At 29.5% G+C, this 16,335-nt stretch overlaps 1 protein-coding gene across 6 annotated transcripts; it reads left to right on the top strand.

Moving 5' to 3' along the window:
- Window positions 1–408: 408 nt before the first annotated feature.
- LOC111291899 (polyamine oxidase 2-like) lies at window positions 409–5,460 on the top strand. Of its 6 annotated transcripts, none has more exons than XM_022884022.2 (10): window positions 409–686; window positions 1,524–1,639; window positions 1,863–1,951; window positions 2,090–2,203; window positions 2,461–2,548; window positions 2,705–2,790; window positions 2,895–2,997; window positions 3,686–3,783; window positions 3,879–4,308; window positions 4,763–5,460. In XM_022884022.2, exons 2-10 carry the CDS (start codon window positions 1,592–1,594, stop codon window positions 5,069–5,071), a joined length of 1,365 nt encoding a protein of 454 aa, XP_022739757.1. In that variant the 5' UTR covers window positions 409–686; window positions 1,524–1,591; the 3' UTR covers window positions 5,072–5,460. The 6 variants fall into 6 exon arrangements, with proteins under 6 accessions (XP_022739757.1, XP_089623052.1, XP_022739756.1 ...); XM_089766926.1 differs by having other exon boundaries at window positions 2,895–3,001; window positions 3,690–3,783; XM_022884021.2 differs by having other exon boundaries at window positions 409–956.
- The last annotated feature ends 10,875 nt before the right edge of the window (window positions 5,461–16,335 follow it).

Genomic DNA, 16,335 nt, shown 5'->3' with positions numbered 1-16,335 from the left:
ATTTATGTAAAAAAATTTTGAAAATATTTACTTCAAATTTTAATTCGTTTTCTTGTCCATTGTTTTTTTTATTCTTGCCATATTTTAATTTTAATTCTTTTTTTTCTTTTTTTTTTTCTACTCTGTACCTTCCCAACAATTTTATCAGCAGGCGTTTTATCACATGCCGAAACGCTCCGTATTCCTCATAACCCTCACCGCTTTACGTGCACGTTTAACTAAATGCCCGTCTCTTGGTTCAACGAATTCCAGCTTTTCCCAAACTACCCGAAAATATACGCACGTGGCATCAACATAAAGCGTGTAGATTCGATTTTCACCTGCGCGAGTGGAAACACTTAAACCTCTCGGCCATTTTGGCTGGCACAATCATCTCTATAAAAGTAGCCAACCCATTAACCAGTATTCAACAAAAAAACAAAAAAATCCCAAACACCCAAAAAAGCCCTCTCCCTCTCTAGAATTTTCCCAATCTCCCTGTCTCTGTCTTTTCTGAAATAAAAAAAATCCCCAGATTGTCTTCCGATTTCCAATTATACCCCTTAAAATCTTGAAACTCCGGCGATAAATCCTTGTTCCGATCTCGATCCCGATCTTATTGCTTCCTGCTTCTGGGCAAACGGGGATTAAAAAGAAAAAGAAAAACAGAAGAGGGATCGGAAAAAGAAAGGAATTCGCATGAGCTGGTTGGTACATCTGGGTTTTTCTTCTTTGTATTCACTGAATTCTTCCAATCATTTCACGACGTGTCTTTTAATTTTTGTTCTTCATTGCTCCCCTCAGTTACCTCCATCGTTATTCAAACTTGAGAAAAAACCCACTGAACCTTTATTATTATTTATTAGTAATTCTAATCATAATCCTCTCTTAAATCTCAATCCTTATCCTAATCGTAATTCCGACAAGTCGTTAATCCATGGAGTCTGCAAACAAGAATAATCGTCAATTGAGCAGGGGTTCGTTGTTTCTTTCTCTTTTTTTATTTTTTTCATTCTCATTTTTACGTCGGTGTTTTTTTTTTTTTTTAATTTTTTGTTTAACTTAACTGAGGTGCAGCTTGTTTGACACCTTGACTCATATCACAACATGTGATTATATTAATAAATAATAAAGTGACTGATTTTTAAATTCATATAAAATTATTTAATTTAATTGTTACCTTTTTCTTAAAAAAAAAAATAAAAGGTATTATTTTAAGTAATTCTTAGAATTTTTTTTTTTATTTTGATGTTTGACCAGTGATTATCTGGTATGAACTGTTGTAAAGGGAAAATATATTAATAATATGAGTTAGGAGAATTAAAAGGTGGCGTTAGTGAGCCACCTAAGCAAAGCATTGAACGGAAAAGAACAAAAAGATGATGCTTTAAGGTCATGCTGATGAAATAAGGATCTCATTATTTATAGTATATTTTCTGCTAATTTTCATGATATTGGCAGTTACATTTGAGTTAGTACAAGTTGAAAAGTTTGCAGTTTGATAATATTTTAGTAAAAGAAATTGGTGGTTACTGTTTGTGAAGGTCTTTGCTATTCGAATGGGGCGAGGAGGCAAGCGCGGTCACCATCTGTGATCGTGATTGGTGCTGGAATGGCCGGAATTGCAGCTGCACATGCTCTCCATGAAGCCTCATTTCAGGTAACAAAACCCTCTAAACTTGGGTTTTCTCTAAATCTCATGAAGCTTTATTATTATATAAACATGTTGGTCCCCTCTTCTAGATTCGAACTGATGCTTGTCACTTGACAGAATCAAATTCTAAGCATTTGGTGTCCCTTTGGAGATGGAAGCTTTTATCTTTGAACTTTCTTTTATTAATGTTTCTTAAAATTTGACAGAGTTTGTCTGCATGTGTATTTAGGTTGTGGTGTTAGAATCCAGGGATAGAATTGGTGGTCGAGTTCATACCAATTACTCATTTGGTTTTCCTGTTGACCTTGGTGCTTCATGGTACATTTTCTGCTTTTTCATTGTTTTGTGTGTGCATGCAAATCCTGTTCAGTTGCTTGAATAAATTTGATCTAACTAACGCTTTCTCCAAATATATATATATATATATGTATGTATGTATGTATGTATATGCTTCAGGTTGCATGGAGTTTCCAAAGAAAATCCCTTGGCACCACTGATCAGTAGACTTGGACTCCCGCTTTACCGGACTAGCGGTGATAACTCTGTGCTGTATGACCATGACCTGGAGAGGTGAGCAGCAGTTATTCAAATGCCTAGACTTTTATTCTATATATTGGTCAGAGCATGTTTAATGCTACTTTTTCCTTACTTTATTCTATATGTTGGGACTTTTTATCTGTAATATAAGAAAAAAGTGGTTTTGTTTTATCTTCTGAAAAAGATTTTGACTCCTAAGGAATGTTCTTGTTTCCATGATGACATGAGACATTTCCTCACGCTGATAATTGTTGGTTTTGCTGATAATGTTTCTTTTTTAAACTTTGCAGCTATGCACTCTTTGATATGGATGGACACCAAGTTCCACAGGAGTTGGTCACCAAGGTTGGAGAAGCATTTGAGTGCATTTTGAAAGAGGCAAGTGCTGTTTATTTTATTGGTTTATGTCTCTCTAGTGGCCAACATTGTTTACAAACCAGAACTTACAATACTTTTTTTTTTTTTTCGAGAACTGTGATGATGATGTTCTGTCCCAATCTGATTTGCTGTGTTTCTTTTTGTTAATGATTGCAGACAGATAAAGTGAGAAAAGAGCACAGTGAAGATATGTCTATAAGTCGTGCTTTCTCAATTGTTTTTGAAAGAAGACCAGAATTAAGGTCTAATGGAACATGACTCTGTTATTCCATATCTTTTTCTATTTGTCTCCTATTTTACAATTTTGAAAAAAGTGAATTTTCTAAACTACTTTGTTAATCTACAGGTTGGAAGGGCTTGCACATAAGGTACTCCAGTGGTACTTATGCCGAATGGAAGGTTGGTTTGCTTCAGATGCTGATACTATCTCACTTAAAAGCTGGGACCAGGCAGGTTTTCATACATAGAAATTTGAGGCTTTGCTTGAATTGTTTTGAGTTTTTTTTTTTTTTTTGTGGTTCATTAATTTAGCGCACTTTAACAAATTTATTCATTGAGGCACCAAAAATTAAATATATTGAAGGTGTGTCTTCTTAGACAGACAGTAGGAACTAAAACGCACAATGGAGGTCTAGAAGGGTATGGAACTGTTGAACATATTGAGGGTTTTAAGCCTTTGTACTCAGTGAATGAAAATCTGTCTATCAAAATTAGGAATAGGTCCTAGTTTGACTCACTTACCCTCCGGACCCTTATTTCTTGTCCTTTGGCAAATTCATACTTGTTCTATATCATGTTTACTGGCAGCATTGAAATAGTTTAATCTTGCACTCCAAGCAATAGTAGACCCATACATGCGGTAAGGGTGCCAAATACTGGTCTTCTATGATTTAGGTACTATTAGCATACAAAGAAATTTAGTAAAAATTAAGTTGAGAATTGCTACTTGAGACATTAAACTTATAATTTCATTTTGTGAAATTATATCATGTTCTAACCTTTGCTTAGAAACTCCTTTTAAGTTGTTTATTGTGATGCTTCTCAGCTACATTGACTTCTTTCCTTTTATTTGCTTAACTTATTAACTTGCACTTTCTTCTTCTTACAACTTTCTGTTTCTATTTCTTCTACCTGCAGGAAGAGCTGTTACCTGGTGGTCATGGACTCATGGTCAGGGGCTATCTTCCTGTGATAAACACTCTCGCCAAAGGTCTTGACATCCGCTTGAGCCACAGGTAATTTAACTTGAATAATTAGTTCAGTTTGTATGTTTTGTAGCATGGCTGTGTTTATCAGCTAATGTTTATCATTGTAATGTATTTTGTCCTAGGGTTACAAAAATAATGAGGCGCTACAATGGAGTGAAGGTTACTGTGGAAGATGGAACTACATTTGTGGCAGATGCTGTTATCATTGCTGTTCCTCTAGGTGTACTAAAAGCCAAGAGCATCATGTTCGAACCAAGGCTTCCAGAGTGGAAGGAAGCAGCCATTGATGACCTTGGAGTGGGGATTGAGAATAAAATAGTGTTGCACTTTGACAAGGTGTTTTGGCCTAATGTGGAGTTTTTGGGAGTTGTTGCTGAGACAACTTATGATTGCAGCTACTTTCTAAACCTTCACAAGGCCACGGGTCATTCTGTCCTTGTGTATATGCCTGCTGGGCAGCTGGCCAGAGACATTGAGAAAATGTCTGATGAAGCTGCTGCAGATTTTGCTTTTATGCAACTGAGGAAGATCCTTCCAGAGGCATCTGCCCCGGTGAGTCAATTTTTCAAAGATATATTTTGTTCTAATGTTTGTAGGACGCTCCTGCCTAAGAACTTAAAATGTGGGATTCTTGACGATCCATAAACTCTTCATATGTGTCAATTTGTTGCACCAACAATTATAAAATGATTTGTTAAGACTCAAATTTTGTTATAAAATTCACAAATAGTCTGTTGCTGTGTTCCTTTAAGCATATATTCACATGGAGCTATAATTGAATGTGTAAATTACTTCACAAATAGTCCGTTGCTTTGTTCCTTTAAGAATATATTCACATGGAGCTATAATTGAATGTGTAAATTCAATTATGATTTTGTCAAATTACAATTGTGTGTGTAATACTCATGTCTGTATCCATAGTTGTACTGATCTTTTTGTTGATTCTGTACTTTACTGTAGGCTGCCAATAGTACCAACTAAATTTTAATTTTTCTTGAACCCGCAGATTCAGTATCTTGTTTCTCGATGGGGCACAGACATCAATACACTTGGCTCCTATAGCTTTGATGCAGTAGGCAAGCCCCATGATCTGTATGAGAGGCTAAGGATTCCAGTGGATAACCTATTCTTTGCAGGGGAGGCAACCAGTATGAGCTACCCAGGGTCCATTCATGGTGCATTTTCAACCGGACAGATGGCTGCTGAGGACTGTAGGATGCGTGTACTGGAGCGATACGGAGAGTTGGACTTGTTCCAGCCAGTCATGGGCGAGGAAGCATCATTGTCTGTCCCGCTTTTAATCTCCCGCTTGTAATAACCTGTCTCCCTGCGCATTGGTTCAAAAGTATGCATTTGTGGATACGTTGGTGTAGGATCTGATTAACACATTAATTCCAACTCCATTGACGTTTCCAGAGAAGTTGTGGAAAACCCACTTTTCTCTGGTGAATATCAAGAGCATTGGTATGATGTGTTAAGTATTCATATATCCGGACAAGCATAACTAGTATGGTAATCTTAATCTATTCGAGTCTAGTAGTATTTAATTAAGCAGTTGAGCAGGCGCAGGGGCATGCCTTTGTCAAACTATGTTTTAAATATGAATGTTGCGAGTTTAGGTGCATCCACTACGTGAGTGGGAAGGACACTGAACAAAACGGTGATATAATTTTAGTTAATAAAGAAAGAATTGCTTTCTGATTATTCTTTCTTTCAATTTTTTTTTTTTTTTTGGTGTGTCTCTATGATCTTGTCTTAGGTTAGGTAATTAGGACTGGAGAGGGTGAGAAATCTTAAATGAATCTTTCATAATTCTCTTTTACCACTTTTAGAAATAGTTTAACATAAACAACAGATAGGATAAGATTAGATTCGATGATATTCAATTATTCACCCAGTCTATTACAATTCTTTTTAGAACAACATTCTTTTTATCTATTTGAAGCAAATCAAGATGAAGTGCTATAGTTATGATAGAAGATACTGTCCATAGACAATCATCACGGAATTTTGGTATGCTTTAAGCATAAAAGATATTCAATTCCCTTTCTTTTTTTATGATTGAAATTTTATAATTGTGTTTAAATATTATTAAAACTAGCTGGCTGGCTCGTATTATGCTGCAGGTTTGTTTTAACTATGAAAATACAACTTGCAACTGACTTAGAGTAGGGAAAAAATTGGCCAGCAGAGTGAAACCATTGTTCTCAAAGATCATTTCTCTACAAATTCTTTAAAATATAACATCTTCTGATATAAGAGACAAAAACAAATGCAAGATAACAATTGCTAGGACTCACTTCATCCCTACAATTCATATATTCCCCTTACACAGTAAGCAAGTCATTTCTCTAGAGTTTTTGAAGCACACAAATTAGAGATTAATAAAAGAATTTAGTTTAAATATGCATCAAAAGCACTTATAAGGAACGAAACCAACTATAATTAACTTAATACCTTAACTACTACATACAATAGGGAATTCTCAAGCTATCGCTTAGTAATTTTAACTCGATCGATCATAATGCAGGTTTGTAACAGTTATGCCTAACCTTTTAACTTGAAGTATCAATAAGAAAACCTTGAAGATATGAAACTTGGAATAAATCTCAACAAGTGGGAATACTCCAGTACTAAATTGGCCTTATGTTAAGGTATGGTAAAAAAAGAAAAAGATTCCAAGCCTAGTTCTCATTATCCAACTTTTTAGAAACTAATAAAATGATGAAAAATAAAATATTGTTTCTTGCAAAGAAGCTAAGAAAGCATTTTTATTAAATCCCAGCTTGAAGAAAAAAAAAAACACCTTTCAATTTTCTTTTTTCCCTATCGAATGCGTAGCTTTGAATATGATTGGTTTGGTGTCACAAAAAGAATAAAATGGCCCCACAGCCATGAGGTTGGATGATCAAAATTAATACTACCAAGGAAAAATCAAAGAACAAAATAAGACCAAGATGACTTTGAATTGACATAGGGATTTGATTCATAAAATTTACTTTTTCTCTATCATCCATATCGGAGTAGTTCATCTACCGTAACAAATTAGCTCACTATTAACATCATCATCGTCTTATGCAAATTATATAATTAAACCCATTCATTTTAAAAATTTATCACTCTTTACGATTCACTCATCAGTATACAAAAATTTTTTTTCAACCAACAATCAAAGCTTGAAAACTATAATCGCTACAAAACTCATCCTACAACATACCAAAGAGAAGTTAATTCCTTTGTCAGATTTCTATCTTAAAAGGAAAGAAAAAAAGCCACTGAATCTTGAAGGAAATTTGCAAATTCTTAGAAGAAACACAGAAAACAAATAGTTATCAAACTTTCCATTGAAACAAAGAAAATCATGTAGAATTTTCATTAAAAAGAAACATTGAAGAATAAATGAAAATTACTATTAAGAAAAAACCTAGCACAGAAAAAAGATGACTAATTAATTGAAAAATTGCGCAAATTTATTTGGATTCAATATGGGCTCAAAAAGTTTTATCTTGGTTGCTTTGATACTATATGCATAGAAACACAAGAAGTAGGAAAATATTTTTAACAATATAAATATGATAGTGACCTATACTAATAGCATCAACTACAACAGTAATATTGTAACTAACTTGCTAACCAATAATTATTCTATTAATAGTGCTCACATTGTCCCCTTGTCTTATAAGTATTTCTCCTAACTGTCCAACAGTAAACCACTTCAATGGGAAGAATAAAGATATTTTGAACCAAAAAAAAAAAAAAAACATAAGGATCAAATTATGGCATTTATACCTGAATAAAAAATAATAACAAAATAAGTAAATGAACATTAAAATGCTTTTGTGCTATAAAATATTAATTTTTTGAAGCAAAAGCAAAAAGTTTTTATTTTGAAAAACATAAGTAGCAATATGTTGTTGAAATCAACATTCTACACACCCTTTTTGTATCACTAGCTTTGCTAGAAAAAATGTTCCAAGGACTCTAAATTTTGATCAGTAGACAACAAAGAAACAAGAATTAAAAGTTAAGGCAAGTTCTTCAAAATTATTCTTTGAAATGTTGTCAACTTTATAACACTCAAGTTTGAGTTAAACTGTTCCCTAACACTACCTTTTAACAAACTATCATCCTTCAAATTATTGACAATATTCATTAAATTCATAGTTGTGCTATGTTTTGTAGATTTTTTAAAAGAAAGATTGTCAATTTTTTTTCTTCCTCTACACTTTCAACCACATTAGTAGAGTTAAACCAATGAGTATTAACATACATTTTAAGTACTGCCAAAATTCTTAAGAAGTGAAATGTGAGCATGATCTTAGGAGACTTAAAAAAACCTTTAGCATTGAAATTAAACCTAAACTTGTACAATCTAATAGGCTTGTTTAATATTTTTTTCTTAAACTTGAGGACTTGGATGTATATTGACATATTGTTCAATTTATATATGCAAATCCAAATATAAAGCTAAAACTTAAATATACCTATCATTGCAACACAGAGAAATACGTTCCCGCAACAACATACCAAGACAAAAAAAATGTAATTATTTCAACAAAGGAACAAAAATATATAGCAAATCCAAGAAGAACATACCAATGAATTCTAGGAAGCATACTTGTTAGTGGATTTAGAGAATTGTAGGATACATGAGAACCTTTAAAAAGGAAATGTACAAAGCTATCCACATAGTTCTCAATGCATAGCCCAAAATTGACAATTTGGATTTTGAGCACATTAAATTAAAACAAATAATGGGGATGTAAAAAAAAATTGACAATTTGAAGCGAATAAAGAAATGTAAAAGAAAAATCAATAAAACCTAAAAAGGAAAGTAGTACATCAAACTTGAATTGCATGTTAGAAGCAAATCAATTCAAAACCCACAAACCAACATGCATAAAAACACAGCTTAATAAAAACTCACCAATTCAAATTCCATTCCAACTCTTTCTTTCCAACTTAGCTCCATTCAACTCACCGATTCAACTTACTCTCTCAACTAATTATTATTCTTCACCATTTTCAAATGAGTTTTTTTTCTTGTATTTTAACCAATTGATACTTTCAAAATTTTTAACCATTTGATGTAATTTTGAATCGTAAAAAAAAAAAAGTAAAATCATAGATAAAAAAAAAAGGTTACCTTTTAATGAAGCCATCGATCAAGATTATTTTCACAGTAGATTCTTTTAATAACAGAAGCTTAAACATCTGAGGGATTAAGATAGAATGATAATAAGTTAATAACCAAAAAGCCCAAAAGAATTCTTCGATTAAATGCTTAGAAAAAGAAAAAAAAAAAAACAAGTACTAATAATGAAAGTAACGTTGTAGAAAAAAAAAGAAAAGAAATCAACAATGAGAAGCTGAAATAAGCTTCTAAAAAAGAAACTTTCCTAAATTACCCTTAAATTATTTTCTTTTTACATTGCTTGGCTATCTTTTCAACATATATTAGGGATAGCTTTTACTTTTCAATGAGGTCATCGATCAAGACCATTTTCATGATAGATTTTCTTAAGAACAAAAGCTTAAACACTTGAGAGATCAAGATGGAATGATAATAAGTTAATAACCAAAAAGCTTAAAAGAATTCTTCAATTAAATGCTTAGAAAAAGAAAAAAAATTACCAAAAGTGAAAGCGGTGTTGTAAAAAAGAATAGAAAAGAAATCAGCAATGAGAAGCTGGGATAAGCTTTTGAAAAAGAAACCTTCCCAAAATTATCCCTAAATTATTTTCTTTTACATTGCTTTGTTGTCCCCTTAATATATATTGAGAACAACTTTTAATATATGTAATAGATTTTGTGATAATTCGCACAAAATTAAGTTTGTTAGATTGAAACAGTTACCATTGTTTTTTTATTGTATTTTATAATGTAGTATTCTTATTTTATATGTACGTATAATTTTTTTTAAGTTATAATTATAATTAAGTATTACATTCATATAATCAATTAAGTAATAAATTATTACATCATAATCAAGTTATAATTATTGAATAATCAACTAAACAAATTATAACATTACTAAATAACTAAACTCATACATAGTAAAATTTGAACTTAGAACATCAAGGTTTTAAGACCTCCTTGCAACTAAACCAAGATTTCATTGTCATTAGCACCTATAATTTTTTAATTAGGATTTAGTCACTAAAAATAATTTGTTATTATTTTGAATTTAGAGGAATGATTTCTAAATTATAGTGAAACGTTTAATATAATATTTAACTTTAAAAGTTTTTAATGTGATATCTAAACTATAAATTTGTTCACTAATATAGTATCCAATTCTTATGTGGTTAGTTTTAAGTGATAACACATGATGAATAAAATATCACATTAATTAATAAATTCATAATTTAAATATTATGTTAAAAATTTTTAAAATTTAGATATCACATGTAATCTTTTACTATAATTTAGAAACTATTCTTAATGTTATTCCCTTTTGAAAGATAGTTATATTTTACATTTTACTCACAATAATTAGTTCAATTGGTAAGAAAAATATTTATTTTCTTTATTAATTTAAATTAATTTATAACATATATAAAAGTTGTCCCAAATTGATTTTGTAAGAGATAGCTTAGTAATGTATTAAACGGAGATTAAGTGGGTAGATCTAGTAAAAATACTCTACTCTTCATTTATATTGAAACTTTTAGAAGTTTTCAAAAGCTTCTTTAAGAAGCTTTCAAAAATGAAAAAAAAAATGCTGAAGCTTTTGAAGATAAAAGTTCATGGAGACTGATATGAGTGGAAAAAAAAAGAAGAGGAATAGAACAATAAACAAGAAATATGGAAGGAATCAAGGAAAGAGTTTGGGTTGAAACTCGCAATGCTGCATTAATGGAGCTTTTGAAGAAGTTTACAAGGAAATAATTAGAACAGAGAGATCATGGGAGAAAAAAGAAAAAAAGAGTTTCTTTTGTAGCTCTTTTCTTTTAGATTTTAATGCATACATCGATCGGTATGTTTTTTCATTTTTTTCATATGTTTTCTATTTTGAGATTTTTTATTTGTTGTTTACCTTTTGTTAAATGGAATTTTTTTTTATCTAAAGGATGAAGAGAATGAAGTTTGGAATCGATATTTGCTAAACCTAGATTTGTCACTGTATAGGTTGATTAACCTTTAATATATTTTGCAATACTATCAACACTCATTGAATTATGTGAAAAACATCTTATATCTTAAAGCTTAAAGATCTCTTATGAATGGAGGAACTGATTTTAAAGTGTGTGGCTTGATAATAAGTTGTGGCACAAATCAGAGAAAGTGCCTCACAGCCTTTAAAAGCACAAGCACCCTTATTGAGGTGCATGCCTTCTGAAAGGCACACAAAATACTTACCTCACTCAACTGATTTTTTTTATATGGTTGTTTATTTATAATGAGCTATATAGTAGCAAAAAGGATAACATTTGTTATTTTACATTAATAAAAAAAAGGTAATAATATCCATGTGTAAGTGTAACAACTTCATTACCACGCTTCATACAAATAAGTATAAATTTGTTTCATCTTATATGTGGCACTATTTATCTAGTAGTGGAACTGTTTAGCTACTCAGTATGCTACTGCACTATGTAAATAAGTTATTTGTTTATATTTGATCATTTTCCCATGTTTGTCAGTGTACCAATAATTTCTTTAGGATTTAACCAATGGTAACATGCCCACATCAATTTTTATAACTCACATTCATAATCTTTTCCAACAAACCTCACTTCAATAAGTAAAGACTTAGGCTCGAGATAGTCATTTTGTTGATAAAATATTTGTTTGCCTTATAATTAACGATGTTTTCACTAGAATTTTTTTGAAATGCTAAGATCTTATGTGAATTTGTTAAATACCTTACAGCCAACTGAAGTTGTAGATGGTTAGTGAAAAATTAGTCTTTCTATCACATCATAATCACATGATTAAATTAGGAAATAAACTACTTATTAGTATAGTAATCCATTTCTATTTTTTGTTTTTGTTTTTCCAACCATACAAAATGGAAAGTTACCCCATCTACCTTATCGATCTTAGAGCAATTCAATCATGGATTGCTTGAAACTATGTTATTATCAACAGAAATGCTTAATTGATCTAACCATGACCAATGGAATGCCTGTTACTAATTTAGATATGATAAACACTTTAGGAGTTATCGAATTATTAGGAGATAATAGGTGAATGAATATTACCATAACAAGGGCACATAAACATATTACAGTTCTGTGTGATAGCTCAACAATTTACCATAATAGTTTATTGGCTAAGCTCTTATGCCATATATACTATTTTGGTAGGGTGAAGCATGCTGAACCCGATGCTTCTAAAGGTTTCAAACTTGGCATGGATCAAATGTTGCCATCCATTAGTTAATATGACATGAATAGGTTAAGCACTATACTTTAAATTTCTTTCAAGTGATGATTATCTAGGAGTTCAATCTGCATAATAGATGTTTAGATTCATTTTTATCTTGGCATCAGTTTCTACATTAATCTACTTACAAGTTATTATTTTTATGAACAGAAAAACTACAACCCTTAATTTAAGTCTCACTGCAATACTATATATTTTAAATCTATCATACATTGATTATATTAAATACTTTTACAAATAGCAAATCACTTTTATAAATGGAATCTTGCATCTAAAATTAAGGTATGGTGCTTTATAACTTAAATTGCTTGGTTAATAAATCTTTATTGTATCATATCTTTAATGGAAAAGTTTGTTTTGTAAAGTTATCTAACATATACCTATAACATAGTGAAATAATTATATTTTCTTAAAAAGATCATTTTGGTTGCTTTTTATTTTTTTAATTTGTACCATTATTTTAAAGATAAAAACCATAAAACTTTGACTTTGTTGTATCTGTCAACTTGAATTTTTCAATAGATTGTCAATGTATTGGAATTCCTTAAATGAAATTTCTCAAAGTATGAATTTTTGTTTAGTGTAAAAGATTAGTAGGTTGTCTTTGGTAATAGCATTCATTGCTCAATTTGCTATAAATGTTTTCCAAGCAAAGATGAAGGAATTCACCTTGAAGGTATATTGGAAATGTACTTTAATCTCAAAATTCAAGTTTCAATGGTATAATGAATGTAAGACATTTTTAAATCTGATATTTTTGTTGGCTTTGTTGTATTTCTCCTTTCAATAATGTCCTTGACATAGTGAGGATTATCAATAAGACAAATGTAATACATAAAAAGTATCAATAGCCTCAAAGTAAGCTTTTTCTTCTCTTTTTTTTTCCCTTTTCTCCATTTTTTATCATCTTCATCTTTTAGAAATTTTGACTAATTTATGCTTAGAAATTGTATGCTTGAGTCACTTTAACAAAATATATGTTAATTAAAATCAAATTTTCATCCATTGATGAAATTATGCATCATTAGCTTTGTAATTATAGACATCCCCATGATTGATAAATGCTACCCCAATCTTATTGACTCTTGAGTGAGTATTAACTCTCAATTTTTTATAATCTTCTAGCTGATAACATTTGTTGTTCTATATATTTTTTATTTTTATAATCATTGATTTTAAAAGTTTTTAATTGAAGAACAACAAATCATAATCCTTGCACAGTTTATATTTATTTTACTTCCCATGTATGTTAACAATTATATATTATTGTTATAGTAATATGTTACTCTAATACAAAATATATATATATATATATAGCCTTGTGCCATGTGCTTGTAACCCTCTAGTTTTTGTAAAAAACGATCCTAGAAAAAAATTTTAGAAGGTATCATGTTGATGTGGGTGAACATTCCTTAAGATCGCTCAAGAAGGAAACTAAGATCAGACAAAGTCTAGGCATACCTCAAATTATATTATAAAAATATATATTTTACTTTTTAAGTTTTTTTATATTATGCTAGTATATAATTACATGAAAAAGAAAATTTAGATTTCAATTGGTTAATGCTTTTGTTCTTTACCTTTGATATTTTAAATTAATTATGCTTTGGTTATTTATTCTTTTGATATGTGCTTTTTACTTTTTGAAAAATTATTATAGAGTAAAAACATCTATATCTATAACTATATATTAAAGTCATGTTTTGGTACACAAGATTATGATAGAATAAAATAAGATGATACTATGAATAAGATTAGATTAAATAATGTCATCTTATCTTATGTTTGATTTGTGCAAGGATTAAGATATGATAATTTATTTATTGGTCAAAATTATCATTCCTCAAAGTTTATATAATTTAAATTATTAATGTAATTTTTAAGGGTATAATAGGACATGTAAGTTTAATCTCATATATTAAAAATAATCCTCTTCACTTGGGAGAATTGAATTATTTTATACCAAGAAATTAATAATCATTCTTGTAATTCTATCTCATTTAATTAGATACCAAGCAAATATAATATAAAATGGCTATCATACTATCTTATCCATCATCATATACACCAAAAATGACTTAAAATTATTTTTAACGGAAAACCGGTTTGGCACCTATTTAATAATGTAAAATGTATTTTATCCTTCGATTAAATAAAAAAAAAACTTAAAATGTATTATAAAAAATCTAAAAATTAAAATGTTTATAAAAAAAAGATCTAGAAATTTCTTTAAATCTCTTGTATATATGAATCCAACAATCTATATCGATATATAACTACCCTTTAATCAAAATAAAAAATAATGTAATTAAAAAACCTTAGGTGCTTATAAACACTACCAACTAGACTACTCTTAATTCCATAGCCAACATTAGCAACCTAAAGCATTACTAAACTTCTAAATGTTGCTACTTAAATCATTATTATCACCCTTTACTAGACCTTCTCATGGCTAGGGGGCTTACCCAAACCCGAAAGTCCGTCTGAAATTTTAAAGGGTTTGGATATGAATATAAAATCAATTAAATGGATTTAGACAAACAAATGAGACCTAATCAAAAATTAGGATCCAACTTGGATTCACCATTTACGGCTAATGTCAAGCTCGAACCGACCCAAAATTAAAAAATATTTTTTATCATAATAAAGCAAAGCCCATTTGCTTTATTTTTAATAATTGATAAAGCTCATTTGTTTTATTACTTATAATATGATAAAGCCCATTTTTTCTTTATATAAAACAATTATCCAATTTTAAATTGTATTCAGCAAAATTAAATTGAACCCAAGCTAAATGACTCATAAATTCAATTAAAATTAATTAAATTGGTTAAATTAATAATTTCCAAAAAAAAATGAAAAAAAAAATTTTTTTCTCCATTTTTAAATACTAATGCTTTGCGTGAGCTTAGATTTTATTATTATATGTAAAACAAGCTTAGGCAAAAAATGAGACCCAAAAAATTGGGTAGACCTGAGTTTGGGCTGGCTTAAAATGCTGAAATATCATATTAGGCCTGATCCGACCTGGCTCATGAATAGATCTACCCTTTACCAAATGCCATACACCATTACTAAATTTAAATACCATCAAATCTTTTAGCATTTCAATAGTTAAAAAAATAGAAAATAAAAAAATTAACCATAATAAACACAATATATCATAATAACAAAAAAAAAAAGATAGATAAAAAAAACAAGAAAAGTAAGGGTTTTGATTTGGTGATCCTGGATTTGATTTTTGGTTTAAAGAGATACAAGATTTTAAATGGATAAAAAGTAAGAAAAGTAAAAGAGGAAGAAAGTGTAGGCATTAATGATGGTTAAAAACCCCCAAACAAATGAAAAGCATTTTAGGCAAAATAATTAGTAGAAAAAAAGAAGTTAAACAAAAGGAAAAGAGAAAAGCAAGAGATGACAAAGAAAGAAAAAGGTTTTAGGATTTAGATTCTCTAATTTCAATTTTTTTAAGAGTTTTCTTGAAAAATAATCTAGAAAAACTAAAAAGAGATCAAATGAGAAAAATTATGGTGTTTTCAAGTAAGTCAATCTAAACGAAAGATTAGAATCTGATGAGGTTAAGGTTAAGGTTTTTGGTGTTAAAGACACAAATGATAAATGACGCTATAAAGAGAATGCAAAGAAAAGAAAAAAGGGATTATGGTTAACTAATATAAGAATACCATTTAAACTAATAAAAAATAGAGAATAAAATATTTTATGGGTTGATTGGAAATATATGATACAATCAGCAAAAGGTTAACTTAAACCATCCCAACCCAAAAAATAATTTTCATTTTTTTAACATTTTCAATTCATTAGAAATATACTTTTTAACTTTTATTTATGTATGCTTATTTATTTTACATATTACTCTAAATAGTAAAAAATAGAGTTAATAATAAAAATGATCATTAGAATAACATTTTCAAAATATTTTATCAAGTTGAAGAATAATTTTAATTTAATTTACTAAAATTTAAAAAAATTCTTATAATTTATTTCAATAAAAAATTAATATCAAATAATCATAAAAATAATAGTTCATTATTATCAAAACTTTTTTTTTTATTTTTTTAGAAATAAAACATTAATAAAAATAATTATAAAGAATATAATATAATGTTTTTCCATCCTTTAAAAATAATTATAAAAATATAACATTAGGTTTAACAACATAATCCCAAA

This window comes from Durio zibethinus, chromosome 10 (genome assembly GCF_047325235.1).
Source record: "Durio zibethinus cultivar Kanyao isolate XHJ-2024 chromosome 10, ASM4732523v1, whole genome shotgun sequence".
Taxonomy (NCBI): Eukaryota; Viridiplantae; Streptophyta; class Magnoliopsida; order Malvales; family Malvaceae; genus Durio; species Durio zibethinus.
This window is presented reverse-complemented; position numbering and strand designations above follow the sequence as displayed.

What these genes read in the sequence shown, in the direction of transcription:
- LOC111291899 (XM_022884021.2), top strand. Translation starts at nt 917, where the DNA reads ATGGAGTCTGCAAACAAGAATAATCGTCAATTGAGCAGGG. An exon ending in TAATCGTCAATTGAGCAGGG is followed by an intron (nt 957 to 1,523) that starts GTTCGTTGTTTC and finishes CTGTTTGTGAAG; the next exon opens with GTCTTTGCTATTCGAATGGG. An exon ending in TATGACCATGACCTGGAGAG is followed by an intron (nt 2,204 to 2,460) that starts GTGAGCAGCAGT and finishes TAAACTTTGCAG; the next exon opens with CTATGCACTCTTTGATATGG.